Below are 20,939 nucleotides of genomic sequence, written 5' to 3'. Positions count from 1 at the left end.
GCTGTCAGTAAGAGTGTAATGCTACAATTTATGTGAGTTCATGAGTCTAACCTCTAGAGGTGAGTCTGGTTCATCCAGGATGCTCTTTTCACACTGTATCCGCTGCATCGTTCCTGATGAACTGGGGTCCATTATCAGCACGTTCTGACTACCGGCTCTGCCCAACTTACAGTCACTCTTTCTGGAGTCAGTCGTCCTGCACACCTCGTAATTGTACACGTGTTGGAGAGTCCCTGTCCCCAAAGTGTCTGAGTAACGTGGTGGATAATACGGAATCACAGGGAGGCTGGAGTGATACAGGACGCGAGACTGTCTCCACCTGAAGATTTTCACTGATATAATAACCACTAAACACGTGATGAACAGGAAGGAAACTACAGCCAGAGCCAACACTAAGTAAAAAGTCAGGTTGTCATTGTACTCTTTGTCGTGTGCAAAGTCAGTGAACTCCGACAGCACTTCAGGGAAGCTGTCGGCCACCGCCACGTTAACAATGACTGTAGCTGAACGAGAGGGCTGCCCGTTGTCCTCCACTATAACAGTGAGTCTTTGTTTGACAGCATCTTTATCAGTGACTTGGCGGATAGTTCTTATTTCTCCATTCTGTAAGCCCACTTCAAACAGCGCCCTGTCTGTGGCTTTCTGCAGTTTATATGAGAGCCAGGCATTCTGTCCAGAGTCCACATCAACAGCCACCACTTTAGTGACCAGATAGCCCACATCTGCTGAACGAGGCACCATTTCAGCCACCTGAGAGCCACCAGTCTGGACTGGGTAGAGGACCTGAGGAGGGTTGTCGTTCTGGTCCTGGACCAGTATTTTCACTGTCACGTTACTAGTGAGTGGAGGAGAGCCTCCATCCTGCGCTTTGACGCGGAACTGGAAATCTTTGATCTGCTCGTAGTCAAAAGAGCGCAGTGCATGGATGACTCCACTATCAGCACTAACGGACACATATGAGGAGACTGCTACTCCGTTAACAGAGGAGTCCTCCAGTATGTAAGAAACACGGGCATTCTGGTTCCAGTCAGCGTCTGTGGCTTTCACTGTGAATATAGAGAGACCTGGTGTGTTGTTTTCTACAATGTAGGCCTCATATGAACTCCTCTCAAAGACAGGAGCGTTGTCGTTCACATCAGAGATCTGTAAGGTGAGAGTGACGCTGCAGGAGAGGGAGGGAACTCCTTCATCAGAGCAGGTCACTGTGATATTATACTCAGAGGACATCTCTCTGTCTAATTCACTGTCTGTTACTAAACTATAAAAATCATTTGAGGAAGTTGTAATAGTAAATGGGATATTGCCATTGATTCTGCAATTTACTTGACCGTTGTTGCTCGAGTCTGGGTCAAGAACACTGAACATAACTACTACTGTATTTTGGGGAGAACTTTCCGGAATTGATTCAGACTTGGAAAGTATATTGATTACAGGCTTATTGTCGTTAATGTCAATCACATCAACTATAATTTTAGTTGAATCAGAAAGACCACCGCTGTCTTTAGCCTCAATATCAATTTGGTAATACTTTGATTTTTCAAAGTCTACTTCACCAACTAGTGTCACTTCGCCGTTCTCATTGATTGTAAATATATCAGACACACTGTCCATTGTAGAGGACACTGAATAGGAAATTTTACCATTAACTCCCTTATCTGCATCAGATGCACTTACTATTGTCAGTGTTGTTCCTTTCTGAGAATTTTCCGCTATGACTGCTTTGTAAACCGACTGCGTGAAAACAGGGGCATTGTCGTTTGCATCGAGCACGGTCACATAAATCTTTACTGTACCAGACATCTGAGGTTCTCCTCCATCTACAGCTGTTAATAAAAGAGAGATTTGTTCCTCTTTCTCTCGATCTAGAGTTTTGTGTAAAATCATTTCGACTTTTTTATTCCCATCTGGCTGACTATGTATTTTCAGCACAAAATTATCCGTTGGTTTCAAGCTGTAATTTTTCAGGCCATTTATGCCAATGTCTGCATCAACTGCTCTTTCTAACACAAATTTAGACCCTATAACCGCTGATTCGCTGATTTCAAATCGTTTTTCGTCATTTTTAAAACTAGGACTGTTGTCATTGATATCGGTAATTTCGACTATTATTCGAAAAAGCTCCATCGGGTTTTCAAGAATAATTTGCAAATGTAAAGCACAAGGCGTCGTCTGTCTGCAGAGCGACTCTCTGTCGATCCTTTCTTTCACGAGGAGCACTCCTCTTTCTCTATTCAGCTCGATGTATTCGGCACTGTCGCCTGTAAATAAACGGGCTTTACCAGACTTTAGTCTTTTCACATCTAAACCTAAATCTCGTGCTATGTTGCCTATTACCGATCCCTTTGCCATTTCCTCTGGAATAGAGTAGCTGATTTGTCCGAGAACTGAAGCGAAAGATAAAATCGAGATGAAAAACAATACTTGCCGTCTCATTGTCACGTCCACATTGTACATTATGCCAAAAAATATGTTATATACTTGCAACAACAATACGAATCTCGATGTGAAAACATAAGAGGTATATCAATGTAATCCACAAATGTATAAAGAAACTCTGTCAACCTATTGTGTCAATCCAAGAGTCAGCATCTCAGCCAACAGTGCTCTCTCTACCCTCTTCTTTATCCACAATACCGAAATGAATTGGGAGGATCTGTTTTAAATATTTTCTACAACTGCAACACGTTAACCAACAGCGGCCCATTGAGTTCAAATAGTGAAATTGCAAGAAAAGTAAACCAACGAACAGCAGAAATACTTTAAAAATATCTTTCACTTGTATTAAAAACAATTTGGGTTTTTTAAATTTTAAACTTTAAAGAGGTTTAAATTATCCAAACACCAGAAAAATAGATATTTCAAATACCAAAACATAAAATCGGGAAAAGGAAGTTTACCAAAACTAACTAAATTATAATTCGAAAGTATCATTTTGCAGGTAGGACACAATAAAGACGGACAAAATGGGATGTGGTATACGCGTTACTCTGTCTCTGTCCAAGGTGCTGAAATGCAGTAGTCACACAGCAGACAAATATTTTAACATGCAGATGTTATATAGCCAAATTGTGTAAATTCTAACCTCTAGAGGAGAGTCTGGTTCATCCAGGATGCTATTTTCACTCTGTATCCGCTGCATCGTCCCTGATGAACTGGGGTCCATTATCAGCACGTTCTGACTACCGGTTCTGCCCAACTTACAGTCACTCTTTCTGGAGTCAGTCGTCCTGCACCCCTCGTAATTGTACACGTGTTGGAGAGTCCCTGTCCCCAACGTGTCTGAGTAACGTGGTGGATAATACGGAATCACAGGGAGGCTGGAGTGATACAGGACGCGAGACTGTCTCCACCTGAAGATTTTCACTGATATAATAACCACTAAACACGTGATGAACAGGAAGGAAACTACAGCCAGAGCCAACACTAAGTAAAAAGTCAGGTTGTCATTGTACTCTTTGTCGTGTGCAAAGTCAGTGAACTCCGACAGCACTTCAGGGAAGCTGTCGGCCACCGCCACGTTAACAATGACTGTAGCTGAACGAGAGGGCTGCCCGTTGTCCTCCACTATAACAGTGAGTCTTTGTTTGACAGCATCTTTATCAGTGACTTGGCGGATAGTTCTTATTTCTCCATTCTGTAAGCCCACTTCAAACAGCGCCATGTCTGTGGCTTTCTGCAGTTTATAGGAGAGCCAGGCATTCTGTCCAGAGTCCACATCAACAGCCACCACTTTAGTGACCAGATAGCCCACATCTGCTGAACGAGGCACCATTTCAGCCACATGAGAGCCACCAGTCTGGACTGGGTAGAGGACCTGAGGAGGGTTGTCGTTCTGGTCCTGGACCAGTATTTTCACTGTCACATTACTAGTGAGTGGAGGAGAGCCTCCATCCTGCGCTTTGACGCGGAACTGGAAATCTTTGATCTGCTCGTAGTCAAAAGAGCGCACTGCATGGATGACTCCACTATCAGCACTAACGGACACATATGAGGAGACTGCTACTCCGTTAACAGAGGAGTCCTCCAGTATGTAAGAAACACGGGCATTCTGGTTCCAGTCAGCGTCTGTGGCTTTCACTGTGAATATAGAGAGACCTGGTGTGTTGTTTTCTAGAATGTAGGCCTTATATGAGCTCCTCTCAAAGACAGGAGCGTTGTCGTTCACATCAGAGATCTGTAAGGTGAGAGTGACGCTGCTGGAGAGGGAGGGAACTCCCTCATCAGAGCAGGTCACTGTGATATTATACTCAGAGGACGTCTCTCTGTCTAATTCACTATCTGTTACTAAGCTGTAGAACGTATTTGTCGATGTCTTCAAAGTAAATGGTACGTTTTCACTAATAAAACACTGAACCTTTCCGTTTTCCTCTGAGTCCCCGTCTTCAATATTTATCATTGTAACAACTGTATTAAGTTTAGCATTCTCTGATATCACATTTGACTTTGACATTATATTAATTTCAGGTCTGTTGTCATTCATATCTTGCACATCGACGATTAACTTGCACGAATCTGTGAGTCCTCCATCATCACTAGCAAGTATATTTATCTGATATTTTCGTGACTCTTCAAAGTCAATGTTTCCTTTCAACGTGACTTCCCCTATGTCCTCGTTTATATCGAAAATGTTTCTGTCATCATCTAAAGTATTTGTTATTGAATATTTTATTTTGCCATTAGTGCCTTGATCTGCATCTAAGGCTGTAACTGTAGCTACAACTGTGCCTTTCGGTGAATTCTCGGTAACTGTAGCTTTGTATGTGGGCTGTGTAAAAACAGGAGCATTGTCATTAGCGTCTAAAACTGTAATGATAATCAGTATTGTTCCTGACATCTGCGGCTCTCCTCCATCTACGGCCGTCAACACAAGCGATATGTGCTCTTGTTTCTCTCTGTCTAAAGGCTTCTGCAACACAATCTCCACATTCTTATTCCCATCAGCGTTATTGTGGACCTTCAGAACAAAATTGTCAGAGGGTTTTAATTCGTAGCCTTGAACACCATTAGTTCCAACATCGAGGTCCACCGCCCTTTCCAGCATAAATTTTGCACCGGTGATGGCTGACTCACTAATTTTAAAATATATTTCACCCTTCTTGAAAGTCGGTGCATTGTCATTAATATCACTAATCTGTACAGTAACACTGTAAAATTCCATCGGATTCTCTAAAATAATTTGAAAATGTAAAGCACACGGTGTTGTCTGTCTGCAGAGCGTCTCTCTGTCGATTCTCTCTCTGACGAGGAGGACTCCTCTCTCTCTGTTCAGCTCAATATACTCCTCGCTGTCTCGGGTATAAATTCGAGCTTTACCGGTCATAAGACGTTTGGTTTCCAAACCTAAATCGTGTATTATATTTCCCACTAACGATCCTTTGCCCATCTCCTCGGGTATAGTGTAGCTAATCTGCCCGAGAACTGAGCCGACAGAGAGGACAGATATCAAAAACACCACTTGCCTTGTCATTGTTCTCTTTGAATTGTTCCCGGGAGGTTAAATGTCTTTATCCTATTAAAATGACATAGATTCGAGTCAATAAAGTCAATTCAGCGTCAAATATCAACACAAAAGAAAAAAGTCTCAAAGGTCGATGTCTGGTTTAGAAAATGTCTGCATCACTGAAGTGCCTTGTGGTTCCCGTCATGTTTTGTTCTCATAATGACGATGTTAGATGGGAGGTGCTGTTACAACCCTACTATCAGCAATCGACACTCTGGTGAACAGCGGCCCTAAGAGTTCAAATTATAAAACTGCACAAATCCAAATGCACAAACGACGGCCCAGTTATTAAAATATTTGTAAATATTTGCAAATCTGAATAAAAATCATAATAAATGAAGAAGTAAATTAAACAAATTTCTTTACCTCCACAGATAATCATATAAGATGTAATGATAAGTACTTACATTCACTTTTTCAGTCACGGCAACCACGGAAAAGGGTTTTTACATAGATCTTTACGTGATTAGAAAGAGTTCAAAAGGCGAAACAAAAATGTTTCAAAAGATCTTATTATATTAAGTGAGGACAACGAGTAGTATTAATACAGCAAGGAAACTCGATATCACTAGCTCACGTTTTCAAAGTCACCAATGACTCCCAGCCAACGTAGACCTACTTATAAAGTCATGTTGGGAAAAAAGACGCAATTAGCAACATTAGGGAACCTTTCAATAAATTATGCCAAATAGTCATTATTGCATATGCAGAAATATATTACCATTATTTACTTTGGAGAGCAAATGTAAAGAACAAAGGCGGTTATACTGCAATTTAACTTAGGAATGGCTTGTAAAAAGTGATTTTAGATTTGAATTACTTAATTATATAAAAAAAACCCTACATACAATTCAAAAATAATATTAACATTAATATTAATAATAATAACATTAGGATGATTTGTTAATACTCAACACTCAAAATGTACACGCTTTAAGTATTATAAATAGTGAATACAGTGTTAAACCATCTAACCTCTAGTGGAGAGTCTGGTTCATCCAGGATGCTCTTTTCACTCTGTATCCGCTTCGTCGTCCCGGATGAACTGGGGTCCATTATAAGCACGTTCGGACTACCGGCTCTACCCAACTTACAGTCACTCTTTCTGGAGTCAGTCGTTCTGCACACCTCGTAATTGTACACGTGTTGGAGAGTCCCCGTCCCCAAAGTGTCTGAGTAACGTGGTGGATAATAAGGAATCACAGGGAGGCTGGAGTGATACAGGACGCGAGACTGTCTCCACCTGTAGATTTTCACTGATATAATAACCACTAAACACGTGATGAACAGGAAGGAAACTACAGCCAGAGCCAACACTAAGTAAAAAGTCAGGTTGTCATTGTACTCCTTGTCGTGTGCAAAGTCAGTGAACTCCGACAGCACTTCAGGGAAGCTGTCGGCCACCGCCACGTTTACAATGACTGTAGCTGAACGAGAGGGCTGCCCGTTGTCCTCCACTATAACAGTGAGTCTTTGTTTGACAGCATCTTTATCAGTGACTTGGCGGATAGTTCTTATTTCTCCATTCTGTAAGCCCACTTCAAACAGCGCCCTGTCTGTGGCTTTCTGCAGTTTATAGGAGAGCCAGGCATTCTGTCCAGAGTCCAAATCAACAGCCACCACTTTAGTGACCAGATAGCCCACATCTGCTGAACGAGGCACCATTTCAGCCACATGAGAGCCACCAGTCTGGACTGGGTAGAGGACCTGAGGAGGGTTGTCGTTCTGGTCCTGGACCAGTATTTTCACTGTCACGTTACTAGTGAGTGGAGGAGAACCTCCATCCTGCGCTTTGATGTGGATCTGGAAATCTTTGATCTGCTCGTAGTCAAAAGAGCGCACTGCATGGATGACTCCACTATCAGCACTAACGGACACATATGAGGAGACTGCTACTCCGTTAACAGAGGAGTCCTCCAGTATGTAAGAAACACGGGCATTCTGGTTCCAGTCAGCGTCTGTGGCTTTCACTGTGAATATAGAAAGACCTGGTGTGTTGTTTTCTACAATGTAGGCCTCATATGAGCTCCTCTCAAAGACAGGAGCGTTGTCGTTCACATCAGAGATCTGTAAGGTGAGAGTGACGCTGCTGGAGAGGGAGGGAACTCCCTCATCAGAGCAGGTCACTGTGATATTATACTCAGAGGACGTCTCTCTGTCTAATTCATTGTCTGTGACAACGGTAAATAAATTATTTGTCGTGGATTTAATGGAAAATGGAATATTTTCATTCAACAGACACATAACTTTGCCATTATCACTTGAGTCTGGATCTTGTATGTTAAGCATAGTTACAACCGTTTCCGTTTTCACGTTCTCGGATACTGTGTTTGATTTTGACATGATGTTAATAGAAGGAGGATTATCATTTGAGTCTATTACGTCTACAGTTACTTTACATACATCAAACAATCCTCCCTGATCAAATACTTGAACATCTAGCTCGTAAAGTTTTTTCTTTTCATAATCCACATTGCCTTTCAGTGTCAATACCCCATGATCAGCATCGATTTCAAAGAGATTTGTACCTGCGGATTTTGGAATCATGTATGTTACTTTCCCATTATTGCCTTTATCTACATCAGTAGCCGTTACAGTAGTTATTACAGTTCCAGCGGAAGCATTCTCTACAACACTTGCTTTGTATTCCTGCTTTAAACAAACGGGCGGATTGTCATTTGCGTCTAACACAGTTATGATTATCTGCATTGTCCCAGAAAGCTGAGGTTCACCTCCATCAAGAGCTGTTAGTATTAGTGATAAATGCTCATTCTTCTCTCTGTCTAGAGGCTTCTGTAAAACAATTTCCACATGTTTAGTCCCATCTCCTCGGCTGATGGTTTTCAGAGCAAAATTATCACTGGGATTTAGGGCGTAGTTACTCAAGCCATTGATACCAACGTCCTCGTCTACGGCTTTCTCCAAGACGAATCGCGCTCCAACGAGAGCTGATTCGATTATTTCATATTTCATCCCTACCCTCTCAAATATAGGAGGATTGTCGTTAATGTCTGTAATTTCGACAGTCACAGTATAAAACTCCATTGGGTTTTCCAGGATCATTTGAAAATGAAGAGCGCAAGGCATTGTTTTACTGCACAGAGCCTCTCTGTCTATCCTGTCCTTGATAAGCAGGACTCCTCTTTCTCTCTTCAGCTCAATATATTCCTCAGTGTTACCAGTATACATATAAGCTTTTCCAGACTTTAATCTGTCAACGCTTAAACCTAAATCCTGGGCTATGTTGCCTATTAGAGCCCCCTTTGCCATCTCTTCGGGAATGGAGTAACTGACCTGCCCATGCACTACGCTGATGGAGAGCACAGAGATAAAGAACAACACTTGCCATTCCATCGTTCCGTTCGACACTTACGTACGGAGAAATCAGAAAATCCTCAACGTTCCAAGCTCCAGATCTGACATTTAGATATATGTGAACGTTCCCGAAAATTGTAAATATCTTAAGTTTTATGAAAAAAGAATCCAGTAATGCGGATGCTTTCTTTTGTTGTTCGTGTCAACCTAGACTGTTAACGCCGCCTCTCTATTTCCCAGTGTGATATGGTGAAGTAGGGAGGTACTACAAGAAATGGTTCCTCAGCAACTCTGTGGACGACAGCGTCCCTCTCTGTTTAACAAAATTAACTACATGGCGGTTTACTAAAATGCACACTATACAGAAATGCTGAGAAACAGAAAGACCCAATATGTTTCAACTGACTACACATGAACACTAAATTCTTCTTTGTGTAAAATGCTGTAAAATGGAAAGCCAACGAAGCAAATGATAATGTGAATCAGAACATATAGCAATAAAACAGCTCAATTATGTCCTCCACACATACACACAAACACAAGAACTTCATGGACACACACGCAGCCACAAATACCAATAATGAAAGAGTATAAAAAAGCTAATTATCGTCAGTTTTGCATGATACTACATTATTGATGCATTGCTAGGATGTTATATTTTGCCGCTGACCGTGTTGCTAATTAATGAAACACTTAACGCAGAGCAATTATGCATGATTCACCAGACGTTTGGCTGTATATCTGTCTATAGTGAAAAAAACAACAACTTTTCTTTACATTTTAACGACAAGCATACAAGAGATAAAACAGCTCACATACTGGAAAACACACAAAACATAGAGAAAAGACACAGGCAGAAAGAAAAAGAACAATTCTAAGGTCTTATCCGGTAAAAAAAAAACAACTTAACGTGATCGTTTATGCGCTGTCCAAGGTGCTGACTCAGAAAGACCACAATATAGCCCAAAGAGCCTCCAGCAAGCAAAGATACATTCAGTTAAATGACATACTGAAGTTGAAACGCAGAGAATGTAGTGATCAAGACAAACACTAAGTTCTAGACAACTAACCTCTAGAGGAGAGTCTGGTTCATCCAGGATGCTCTTTTCACTCTGTATCCGCTGCATCGTCCCTGATGAACTGGGGTCCATTATCAGCACGTTCTGACTACTGGCTCTGCCCAACTTACAGTCACTCTTTCTGGAGTCAGTCGTCCTGCACACCTCGTAATTGTACACGTGTTGGAGAGTCCCTGTTCCCAAAGTGTCTGCGTAGCGCGGTGAATAATAAGGAATCACAGGGAGGCTGGAGTGATACAGGACGCGAGACTGTCTCCACCTGTAGATTTTCACTGATATAATAACCACTAAACACGTGATGAACAGGAAGGAAACTACAGCCAGAGCCAACACTAAGTAAAAAGTCAGGTTGTCATTGTACTCTTTGTCGTGTGCAAAGTCAGTGAACTCCGACAGCACTTCAGGGAAGCTGTCGGCCACCGCCACGTTAACAATGACTGTAGCTGAACGAGAGGGCTGCCCGTTGTCCTCCACTATAACAGTGAGTCTTTGTTTGACAGCATCTTTATCAGTGACTTGGCGGATAGTTCTTATTTCTCCATTCTGTAAACTCACTTCAAACAGCCCCCTGTCTGTGGCTTTCTGCAGTTTATATGAGAGCCAGGCATTCTGTCCAGAGTCCACATCAACAGCCACCACTTTAGTGACCAAATAGCCCACATCTGCCGAACGAGGCACCATTTCAGCCACCTGAGAGCCACCAGTCTGGACTGGGTAGAGGACCTGAGGAGGGTTGTCGTTCTGGTCCTGGACCAGTATTTTCACTGTCACGTTACTAGTGAGTGGAGGAGAGCCTCCATCCTGCGCTTTGACGCGGAACTGGAAATCTTTGGTCTGCTCGTAGTCAAAAGAGCGCACTGCATGGATGACTCCACTATCAGCACTAACGGACACATATGAGGAGACTGCTACTCCGTTAACAGAGGAGTCCTCCAGTATGTAAGAAACACGGGCATTCTGGTTCCAGTCAGCGTCTGTGGCTTTCACTGTGAATATAGAGAGACCTGGTGTGTTGTTTTCTACAATGTACGCCTCATATGAACTCCTCTCAAAGACAGGAGCGTTGTCGTTCACATCAGAGATCTGTAAGGTGAGAGTGACGCTGCTGGAGAGGGAGGGAACTCCCTCATCAGAGCAGGTCACTGTGATATTATACTCAGAGGACGTCTCTCTGTCTAATTCACTGTCTGTTACTAAGCTGTAGAAAGTATTTGTGGATGCCTTTAAACTAAAGGGTACGTTTTCACTAATAAAACACTGGACTTTTCCATTTTCTCTTGTGTCTTTGTCCTCAATATTTATCATTGTAACGACTGTATTTACTTCAGAATCCTCTGATATGACAGTTGACTTCGACATTATGTGAATTTCAGGTTTGTTGTCATTTATATCATGTACATCAACAATTAACTTGCACGAATCTCTGAGTCCTCCATCGTCACTAGCACGCATATTTATCTGATAGCTTCGCGACTCCTCAAAGTCAATGTTTCCTATCAAAGTAACTTCACCATTATCCTTATTTATCTTAAAAAATTTCCTAACATCATCTAAAGTATTTGTTATTGAATAGGTTATTTTTCCATTAGAGCCTTGATCTGCATCTAAGGCTGTAACTGTAGCTACAACTGTGCCTTTCGGTGAATTCTCGGTAACTGTAGCTTTGTATGTGGGCTGTGTAAAAACAGGAGCATTGTCATTAGCGTCTAAAACTGTAATGATAATCAGCATTGTTCCTGACATCTGCGGCTCTCCTCCATCTACGGCCGTCAACACAAGCGATATTTGCTCTTGTTTCTCTCTGTCTAAAGGCTTCTGTAACACCATCTCCACATTCCTATTCCCATCAGCATTATTGTGGACCTTCAGAGCAAAATTGTCAGATGGTTTCAATTCGTACCTTTGAAGATCATTGATTCCAACATCAAGATCCACCGCCCTCTCCAGCACAAATTTTGCACCGATGATTGCTGACTCACTTATATTAAATCGGATCTCCCCCTCTTCGAAGGTCGGTGCGTTGTCATTAATATCACTAATCTGTACAGTAACACTGTAAAATTCCATCGGATTCTCTAAAATAATTTGAAAATGTAAAGCACACGGTGTTGTCTGTCTGCAGAGCGCCTCTCTGTCGATTCGCTCTCTGACGAGGAGGACTCCTCTCTCTCTGTTCAGCTCAATATACTCCTCGCTGTCTCGGGTATAAATTCGAGCTTTGCCGGACGTAAGACGTTTGGTTTCCAAACCTAAAGCATGTACTATATTCCCCACTAAAGACCCAGTTGGCATTTCTTCTGGTATTGTGTAGCTCACTTGTCCAATTACCGCGCCATGGTAAACGAGAAAGATAAACAACAGCGCTTTTTTTTTCATTGTTCTATCCATGTTTGTTTTTAGAAGGTTCCACAGTCCGGTTTTATATCTCATAAATCGAAATCCGTGTCAGCGTCAAGCATGTTTTTCGTATTTGTAAAATCCACAGTCTAAAGAAAATGTTCTGAGGTCGTCGTTTCTCTTATCTGATATTCTGCATATCCAGAATGTCCCTTCTTTACTGTCGTGTTCTCACTGTTCAATGTAGGGGTTACATGGGAGGTTCTGCTACAAGCTTACTCTCAGCCATCGACACTCTGGTCTACAGCGGCCCTAAGAGTTCAAAATGTATAACTACAGAATTCATGTATAAATTCACCTGCCTATAAAACCAATTGTTAGAAAGTTCTAAATTTATATTGTGTAAAAATGGCCATGTAGGTAAGATAATGTTCGCAAAGCAGCTGACTGTGTTTGAGATTTCTACTTTTATGAAAATCCGGAATAATAATAATAACGTGTCCCCAATAAATACATATGACATCTGAATAAAGGTATAAATGAAAATAGAAGTTTGCTTTCAATAAACTATTAATAAGAAGAAAACATCGAACTAATTCAAAAAGGTACAATTCTGATCATGAAATACAGTACATAGCTGTATATATATGAATCAGAGTTGATGTGTATATACAGCTTTTGTCAAATTCTATACTGCATGCTCTCTCTGGACTAGAATACATACGCCGAGACAGAAACAATCAGTCTGATAAACCTTTAAATGCCGACACTAGGTCACGATCCAGAATCAGATGTAAGAAAGGCTGCAGGAAAAGAATGCCAAGCGTAATATTGGACAACTGAAAAATGAAGAAAAACTGCCAAAAGCCTATCCCAATATTTAAGATAAAATCAGTTAAAACTTTATAGAAGAAGAAGATTTACTTGATAAAGCAAAAAGGGAAATTTAAAAAAACTAGCGTGAGTTTTGGCGCTAAGGGCGGCACATATGTTATAAAAGGCTGGAAAGATTAAAAGTTTGCAAATTAAGTAAACAAGTATAAGCTTTTGCTAATGAAACCAAAACATATAAAATACAGAAACGGTGTGTGCGTAAGTTTAAGTTCTATAACATGTGAAATACATTATGGGCTCGTATAACACACAACATAAGGCACAGATAAGTGTCAATAAGGCATTTTACCTTTTTATATTTAACTGACAAAATAATATTGTGAGATGCTGTGGAAGGTTCTGAAAATATAGAAAAAGTTTTCTATTAACGCAACTAAACACACACACATACACACACAGCAAAACAGTATAAACTCAAATCTGTAAAGCTAACCTCTAGAGGAGAGTCTGGTTCATCCAGGATGCTCTTTTCACTCTGTATCCGCTGCATCGTCCCTGATGAACTGAGGTCCATTATCAGCACGTTCTGACTACCGGCTCTGCCCAACTTACAGTCACTCTTTCTGGAGTCAGTCGTCCTGCACACCTCGTAATTGTACACGTGTTGGAGAGTCCCTGTCCCCAAAGTGTCTGAGTAACGTGGTGGATAATACGGAATCACAGGGAGGCTGGAGTGATACAGGACGCGAGATTGTCTCCACCTGTAGATTTTCACTGATATAATAACCACTAAACACGTGATGAACAGGAAGGAAACTACAGCCAGAGCCAACACTAAGTAAAAAGTCAGGTTGTCATTGTACTCCTTGTCGTGTGCAAAGTCAGTGAACTCCGACAGCACTTCAGGGAAGCTGTCGGCCACCGCCACGTTAACAATGACTGTAGCTGAACGAGAGGGCTGCCCGTTGTCCTCCACTATAACAGTGAGTCTTTGTTTGACAGCATCTTTATCAGTGACTTGGCGGATAGTTCTTATTTCTCCATTCTGTAAGCCCACTTCAAACAGCGCCCTGTCTGTGGCTTTCTGCAGTTTATAGGAGAGCCAGGCATTCTGTCCAGAGTCCACATCCACAGCCACCACTTTAGTGACCAGATAGCCTACATCTGCTGAACGAGGCACCATTTCAGCCACATGAGAGCCACCAGTCTGGACTGGGTAGAGGACCTGAGGAGGGTTGTCGTTCTGGTCCTGGACCAGTATTTTCACTGTCACATTACTAGTGAGTGGAGGAGAGCCTCCATCCTGTGCTTTGACGCGGAACTGGAAATCTTTGATCTGCTCGTAGTCAAAAGAGCGCACTGCATGGATGACTCCACTATCAGCACTAACGGACACATATGAGGAGATTGCTACTCCGTTAACAGAGGAGTCCTCCAGTATGTAAGAAACACGAGCATTCTGGTTCCAGTCAGCGTCTGTGGCTTTCACTGTGAATATAGAGAGACCTGGTGTGTTGTTTTCTACAATGTTGGCCTCATATGAGCTCTTCTCAAAGACAGGAGGGTTGTCGTTCACGTCAGAGATCTGTAAGGTGAGAGTGACGCTGCTGGAGAGGGAGGGAACTCCCTCATCAGAGCAGGTCACTGTGATATTATACTCAGAGGAAGTCTCTCTGTCTAATTCACTGTCTGTGACAACGGTAAAGAAATTATTTGTCGTGGATTTAATGGAAAATGGAATATTTTCATTCAAAAGACACACAACTTTGCCATTATCACTTGAGTCTGGATCTTGTATGTTAAGCATAGTTACAACCGTTTCCGTTTTCACGTTCTCAGATACTGTGTTTGATTTTGACATGATGTTAATAGAAGGAGGATTATCATTTGAGTCTATAACGTCTACAATCACTTTACATGCATCGGATAATCCTCCCTGATCAGATACTTGAACATCTAGCTCGTAAAGTCTTTTCTTTTCATAATCTACATTGTCTTTCAGTGTCAATACCCCATGATCAGCATCGATTTCAAAGAGATTTGTACCTGCGGATTTTGGAATCATGTATGTTACTTTCCCATTATTACCTTTATCTACATCAGTAGCTGTTATAGTAGTTATTACAGTTCCAGCGGGAGCATTCTCTACAACACTTGCTTTGTATTCCTGCTTTAAACAAACGGGCGAGTTGTCATTTACGTCTAAAACTGTTACGATTATCTGCATTGTCCCAGAAAGCTGAGGTTCACCTCCATCAAGAGCTGTTAGTATTAGTGATAAATGCTCATTCTTCTCTCTATCTAGAGGCTTCTGTAAAACCATTTCCACATGTTTAGTCCCATCTCCTCGGCTGATTGTTTTTAGAGCAAAATTATCACTGGGTTTTAGGGCGTAGTTACTCAAGCCATTGATACCAACGTCCTCGTCTATGGCTTTCTCCAAGACGAATCGCGCTCCAACGAGAGCTGATTCGCTCATTTCATATTTCATCCCTACCCTCTCAAATATAGGAGGATTGTCGTTAATGTCTGTAATTTCGACAGTCACAGTATAAAACTCCATTGGGTTTTCCAGGATCATTTGAAAATGAAGAGCGCAAGGCATTGTTTGACTGCACAGAGCCTCTCTGTCTATCCTGTCCTTGATAAGCAGGACTCCTCTTTCTCTCTTCAGCTCAATATATTCCTCAGTGTTACCAGTATACATACGAGCTTTTCCAGACTTTAATCTGTCAATGCTTAAACCTAAATCCTGCGCTATGTTGCCTATTAGAGCTCCCTTTGCCATCTCTTCGGGAATGGAGTAACTGACCTGCCCATGCACTACGCTGATGGAGTGCACAGAGATAAAGAACAACACTTGCCATTCCATCGTTCCGTTCGACACTTACGTACGGAGAAATCAGAAAATCCTTAACGTCCCAAGCTCCAGTTCTGACATTTAGATATATGTGAACGTTCCCAAAATTGTAACTCTCTTAAATTTTATGAAAAAAGAATCCAGTAATGCCAATGCTTTCTTTTGTTGTTCGTGTCAACCCAGACTGTTAACGCCGCCTGCAGTGTGATATGGTGAAGTAGGGAGGTACTACAAGAAATGGTTCCTCAGCAACTCTGTGGACGACAGCGTCCCTCTCTGTTTAACCAAATTAACTACATGGCGGTTTACTAAAATCCACACTATACAGAAATGCTGAGAAACAGAAAGACCCAATATGTTTCAACTGACTACACATGAACACTAAATTCTTCTTTGTGTAAAATGCTGTAAAATGGAAAGCCAACGAAGCAAATGATAATGTGAATCAGAACATATAGCAATAAAACAGCTCAATTATGTCCTCTACGCATACACACAAACACACGAACTTCATGGACACACACGCAGCCACAAATACTAATAATGAAAGAGGATAAAAAAGCTAAATATTCTCAGTTTTGCATGACACTACATTATTGATGCATTGCTACGATGTTATATTTTGCCGCTGAACGTTGTGCTAATTAATGAAACACTTTATGCAGAGCAATTATGCATGATTCACCAGACGTTTGGCTGTATATCTGTCAATAGTGAAAAAAAACAACAACTTTTCTTTACATTTTAACTACAAGCATACAAGAGATAAAACAGTTCGCATAAAAACTTAGAAAAAAGACACAGGCAGAAAGAAAAAGAAGAATTCTAAGGTCTTATACGGTAAAAAAAAAAATTAACGTGATCGTTTATGCGCTGTCCAAGGTGCTGACTCAGAAAGACCACAATATAGCCCAAAGAGCCTCCAGCAAGCAAAGGTACATTCAATTAAATGACATACTGAAGTTGAAACGCAGAGAATGTGGTGATCAAGACAAAAACTAAGTTCTAGACAACTAACCTCTAGTGGAGAGTCTGGTTCATCCAGGATGCTCTTTTCACTCTGTATCCGCTGCATCGTCCCTGATGAACTGGGGTCCATTATCAGCACGTTCTGACTACCGGCTCTGCCCAACTTACAGTCACTCTTTCTGGAGTCAGTCGTCCTGCTCACCTCGTAATTGTACACGTGTTGGAGAGTCCCCGTCCCCAAAGTGTCTGAGTAACGCGGTGGATAATACGGAATCACAGGGAGGCTGGAGTGATACAGGACGCGAGACTGTCTCCACCTGTAGATTTTCACTGATATAATAACCACTAAACACGTGATGAACAGGAAGGAAACTACAGCCAGAGCCAACACTAAGTAAAAAGTCAGGTTGTCATTGTACTCCTGGTCGTGTGCAAAGTCAGTGAACTCCGACAGCACTTCAGGGAAGCTGTTGGCCACCGCCACGTTAACAATGACTGTAGCTGAACGAGAGGGCTGCCCGTTGTCCTCCACTATAACAGTGAGTCTTTGTTTGACAGCATCTTTATCAGTGACTTGGCGGATAGTTCTTATTTCTCCATTCTGTAAGCCCACTTCAAACAGCGCCCTGTCTGTGGCTTTCTGCAGTTTATAGGAGAGCCAGGCATTCTGTCCAGAGTCCACATCAACAGCCACCACTTTAGTGACCAGATAGCCCACATCTGCTGAACGAGGCACCATTTCAGCCACATGAGAGCCACCAGTCTGGACTGGGTAGAGGACCTGAGGAGGGTTGTCGTTCTGGTCCTGGACCAGTATTTTCACTGTCACGTTACTAGTGAGTGGAGGAGAGCCTCCATCCTGCGCTTTGACGCGGAACTGGAAATCTTTGATCTGCTCGTAGTCAAAAGAGCGCACTGCATGGATGACTCCACCATCAGCACTAACGGACACATATGAGGAGACTGCTACTCCGTTAACAGAGGAGTCCTCCAGTATGTAAGAAACACGGGCATTCTGGTTCCAGTCAGCGTCTGTGGCTTTCACTGTGAATATAGAGAGACCTGGTGTGTTGTTTTCTACAATGTAGGCCTCATATGAGCTTCTCTCAAATACAGGAGCGTTGTCGTTCACATCAGAGACCTGTAAGGTGAGAGTGACGCTGCTGGAGAGGGAGGGAACTCCCTCATCAGAGCAGGTCACTGTGATATTATATTCAGGGGACGTCTCTCTGTCTAATTCACTGTCGGTTGTTAAAGTGAAAAAATGATTTGACGCAGAGGAAATTGTGAACGGAATTTTATCGTTAATGTTGCATTGGACTTTTCCATTTAAACCTGAGTCTGGATCTTGAACATTTATCATTGTCACTACAGTGCCAAGCTGAATGGCTTCTTTTACTACACTTGATTTTGACATGACATTAATAACTGGCATATTGTCATTCGTATCTGTTATTTCTACTATAATTTTACATGAGTCAGTTAACCCTCCATCGTCACTCGCCTGGACATGTATTTGATATTGCCGCTTTTTCTCAAAGTCAGTGTTGCCGATCAGAGTAATTTCTCCGGTGTCTCTGTCTATCTCAAATAACTCTGACACATTGTCCAGTAAATTAAATATAGCGTAAGATACTTTGCCATTAGATCCTTCATCTGAGTCAACAGCCTTAACAATTACTACTTGCGTTCCCGATGGAGAGTTTTCTTTTATGGTAGACTTGTAAATTTTTTGTGTAAAAACTGGAGCATTATCATTATTATCTAGCACAGTTATGTGTATTTGTACAGTTCCGGAGAGCTGTGGTTCACCACCGTCTACTGCAGTCAGTACTAGCGACAGATAATCCTGTTTTTCTCGATCTAAAGGTTTCTGTAACACCATTTCCACCATCTTGCTTCCGTCAGCTAGATTTTGCGATCTCAAAACAAAGTTATTGGTTGGCTTTAACAAATAACTCTGCAGACCGTTCACACCGACATCCAGGTCTATTGCCTGCTGTAACAAGAATACTGCTCCTGTAATGGCTGACTCACTTATTCTGAATTTCATTTCACCTCTTTTAAATATCGGGGCGTTGTCATTAATATCTGTGACTTCGACGGTAATACTGTAAAATTCCATAGGATTTTCTAAAATGACCTGGAAATGCAGAGCACATGGCGCCGTCTGAGCACAGACCGCTTCTCTGTCTATTCTGTCTTTGACAAGAAGGACTCCTCTTTCTATATTTAACTCGATGAGCTCTGCGCTGTCTCCCGTATAAATACGAGCTTTTCCTGATTTCAATCTTTTTATATCTAAACCCAAATCTTGCGTAATATCACCAACGAAAGAACCTTTAGCCATTTCCTCTGGAAGAGAGTAGCTGACCTGCCCAAACACTGAACTGAAAGAGAGAACCACCATTAACAGCAGCACTTGCCGTCTCATTGTCCGTTATGTCCCTGTAAAATGAGCAGCTTAATATTCTTGTAAAACGATCTCTTAAACGATAATCCTTTTTATATACTCCGGTAGTGCATTTTGTCGTAGATCAAAAGCATAAAAGAACAGTATCCGCTCAAATTAGCCTTTCCATATATCTCGATTGAGTGGTCTACGATGGTCTTTGTGTCTTTCTCTCGTTGTCTATCTGAAAACATGTGGGAGGTACAATATATTTACCCTCCTTTACTAACACAGCTTAGCCAACAGCGGCCCTAAGAGTTCACTGCCCTTCACTACAGTGGAAGATGGGGAATAATTATCTAGATTTTTATGGTCTCCGCAATTTAAAATGGCAAACTATTTCTTTCATGAAAGCATTTCATGAAATTCTTGGATTCATTTATGTTTATAAAATAAGTCTAAAAAGCAGTGGCCTTGGAGTGATGTGAAAAGAAAGAAAAGCAAAAGGAAACCAAATAAAAAACGTTGGCATACGCCAGGGGGAACTCTGTTTACACACCAATAAAATGTTTCCACGTTTGCAGGATAAATAAATGAATTGAAATAAATACATATATAAAAACAAATGGATAAATGAACCCGCCTTACAGGAAAGTTCCTGTAAGGCGCTAACACTCCTAAACCATGATTACGCAATCAGTTGAATCATTATATGTGCAAAACTGTGCAGGAGAGTCTGGTATATATATGTATTTAAATTTCTTTAAACAATGCTTTGACTTCTCTTCCATTTTAAAACAAAATACTTCTGAGTGCGTTACAACATAAAAGTCTAACCTCTAGAGGAGAGTCTGGTTCATCCAGGATGCTCTTTTCACTCTGTATCCGATGCATCGTCCCTGATGAACTGGGGTCCATTATCAGCACGTTCTGACTATTGGCTCTGCCCAACTTACAGTCACTCTTTCTGGAGTCAGTCGTCCTGCACACCTCGTAATTGTACACGTGTTGGAGAGTCCCTGTCCCCAAAGTGTCTGAGTAGCGTGGTGGATAATACGGAATCACGGGGAGGCTGGAGTGATACAGGACGCGAGACTGTCTCCACCTGTAGATTTTCACTGATATAATAACCACTAAACACGTGATGAATAGGAAGGAAACTACAGCCAGAGCCAACACCAAGTAAAAAGTCAGGTTGTCATTGTACTCCTTGTCGTGTGCAAAGTCAGTGAACTCCGACAGCACTTCAGGGAAGCTGTCGGCCACTGCTACGTTAACAATGACTGTAGCTGAACGAGAGGGCTGCCCGTTGTCCTCCACTATAACAGTGAGTCTTTGTTTGACAGCATCTTTATCAGTGACTTGGCGGATAGTTCTTATTTCTCCATTCTGTAAGCCCACTTCAAACAGCGCCCTGTCTGTGGCTTTCAGCAGTTTATAGGAGAGCCAGGCATTCTGTCCAGAGTCCACATCAACTGCCACCACTTTAGTGACCAGATAGCCCACATCTGCTGAACGAGGCACCATTTCAGCCACCTGAGAGCCACCAGTCTGGACTGGGTAGAGGACCTGAGGAGGGTTGTCGTTTTGGTCCTGGACCAGTATTTTCACTGTCACGTTACTAGTGAGTGGAGGAGAACCTCCATCCTGTGC

The 20,939-nt window shown here is 41.9% G+C and overlaps 1 protein-coding gene across 35 annotated transcripts in view; it reads right to left on the bottom strand.

Annotated features, from left to right (window-relative positions):
* LOC137133993 (protocadherin gamma-A11-like) overlaps positions 1-20,939 on the bottom strand; it is a 238,444-nt gene that overhangs the window by 73,812 nt on the left and 143,693 nt on the right. For 2 of the 35 annotated variants that reach the window (XM_067518297.1, XM_067518321.1), the window contains exon 1: positions 6,476-8,866. The exons of 31 other annotated variants lie outside the window; for them this stretch is intronic. In XM_067518297.1, the coding sequence (XP_067374398.1) occupies positions 6,476-8,854 (2,379 nt within the window). In that variant the 5' untranslated portion in view covers positions 8,855-8,866. Of the gene's footprint in view, positions 1-51; positions 2,522-6,475; positions 8,867-20,939 lie in introns of those variants that run through there. 2 more of the 35 variants (XM_067518285.1, XM_067518309.1) reach the window with 2 other exon arrangements.

The sequence above is a fragment of the Channa argus genome, chromosome 10, assembly GCF_033026475.1.
Source record: "Channa argus isolate prfri chromosome 10, Channa argus male v1.0, whole genome shotgun sequence".
NCBI classification, from domain to species: Eukaryota; Metazoa; Chordata; class Actinopteri; order Anabantiformes; family Channidae; genus Channa; species Channa argus.
This window is presented reverse-complemented; position numbering and strand designations above follow the sequence as displayed.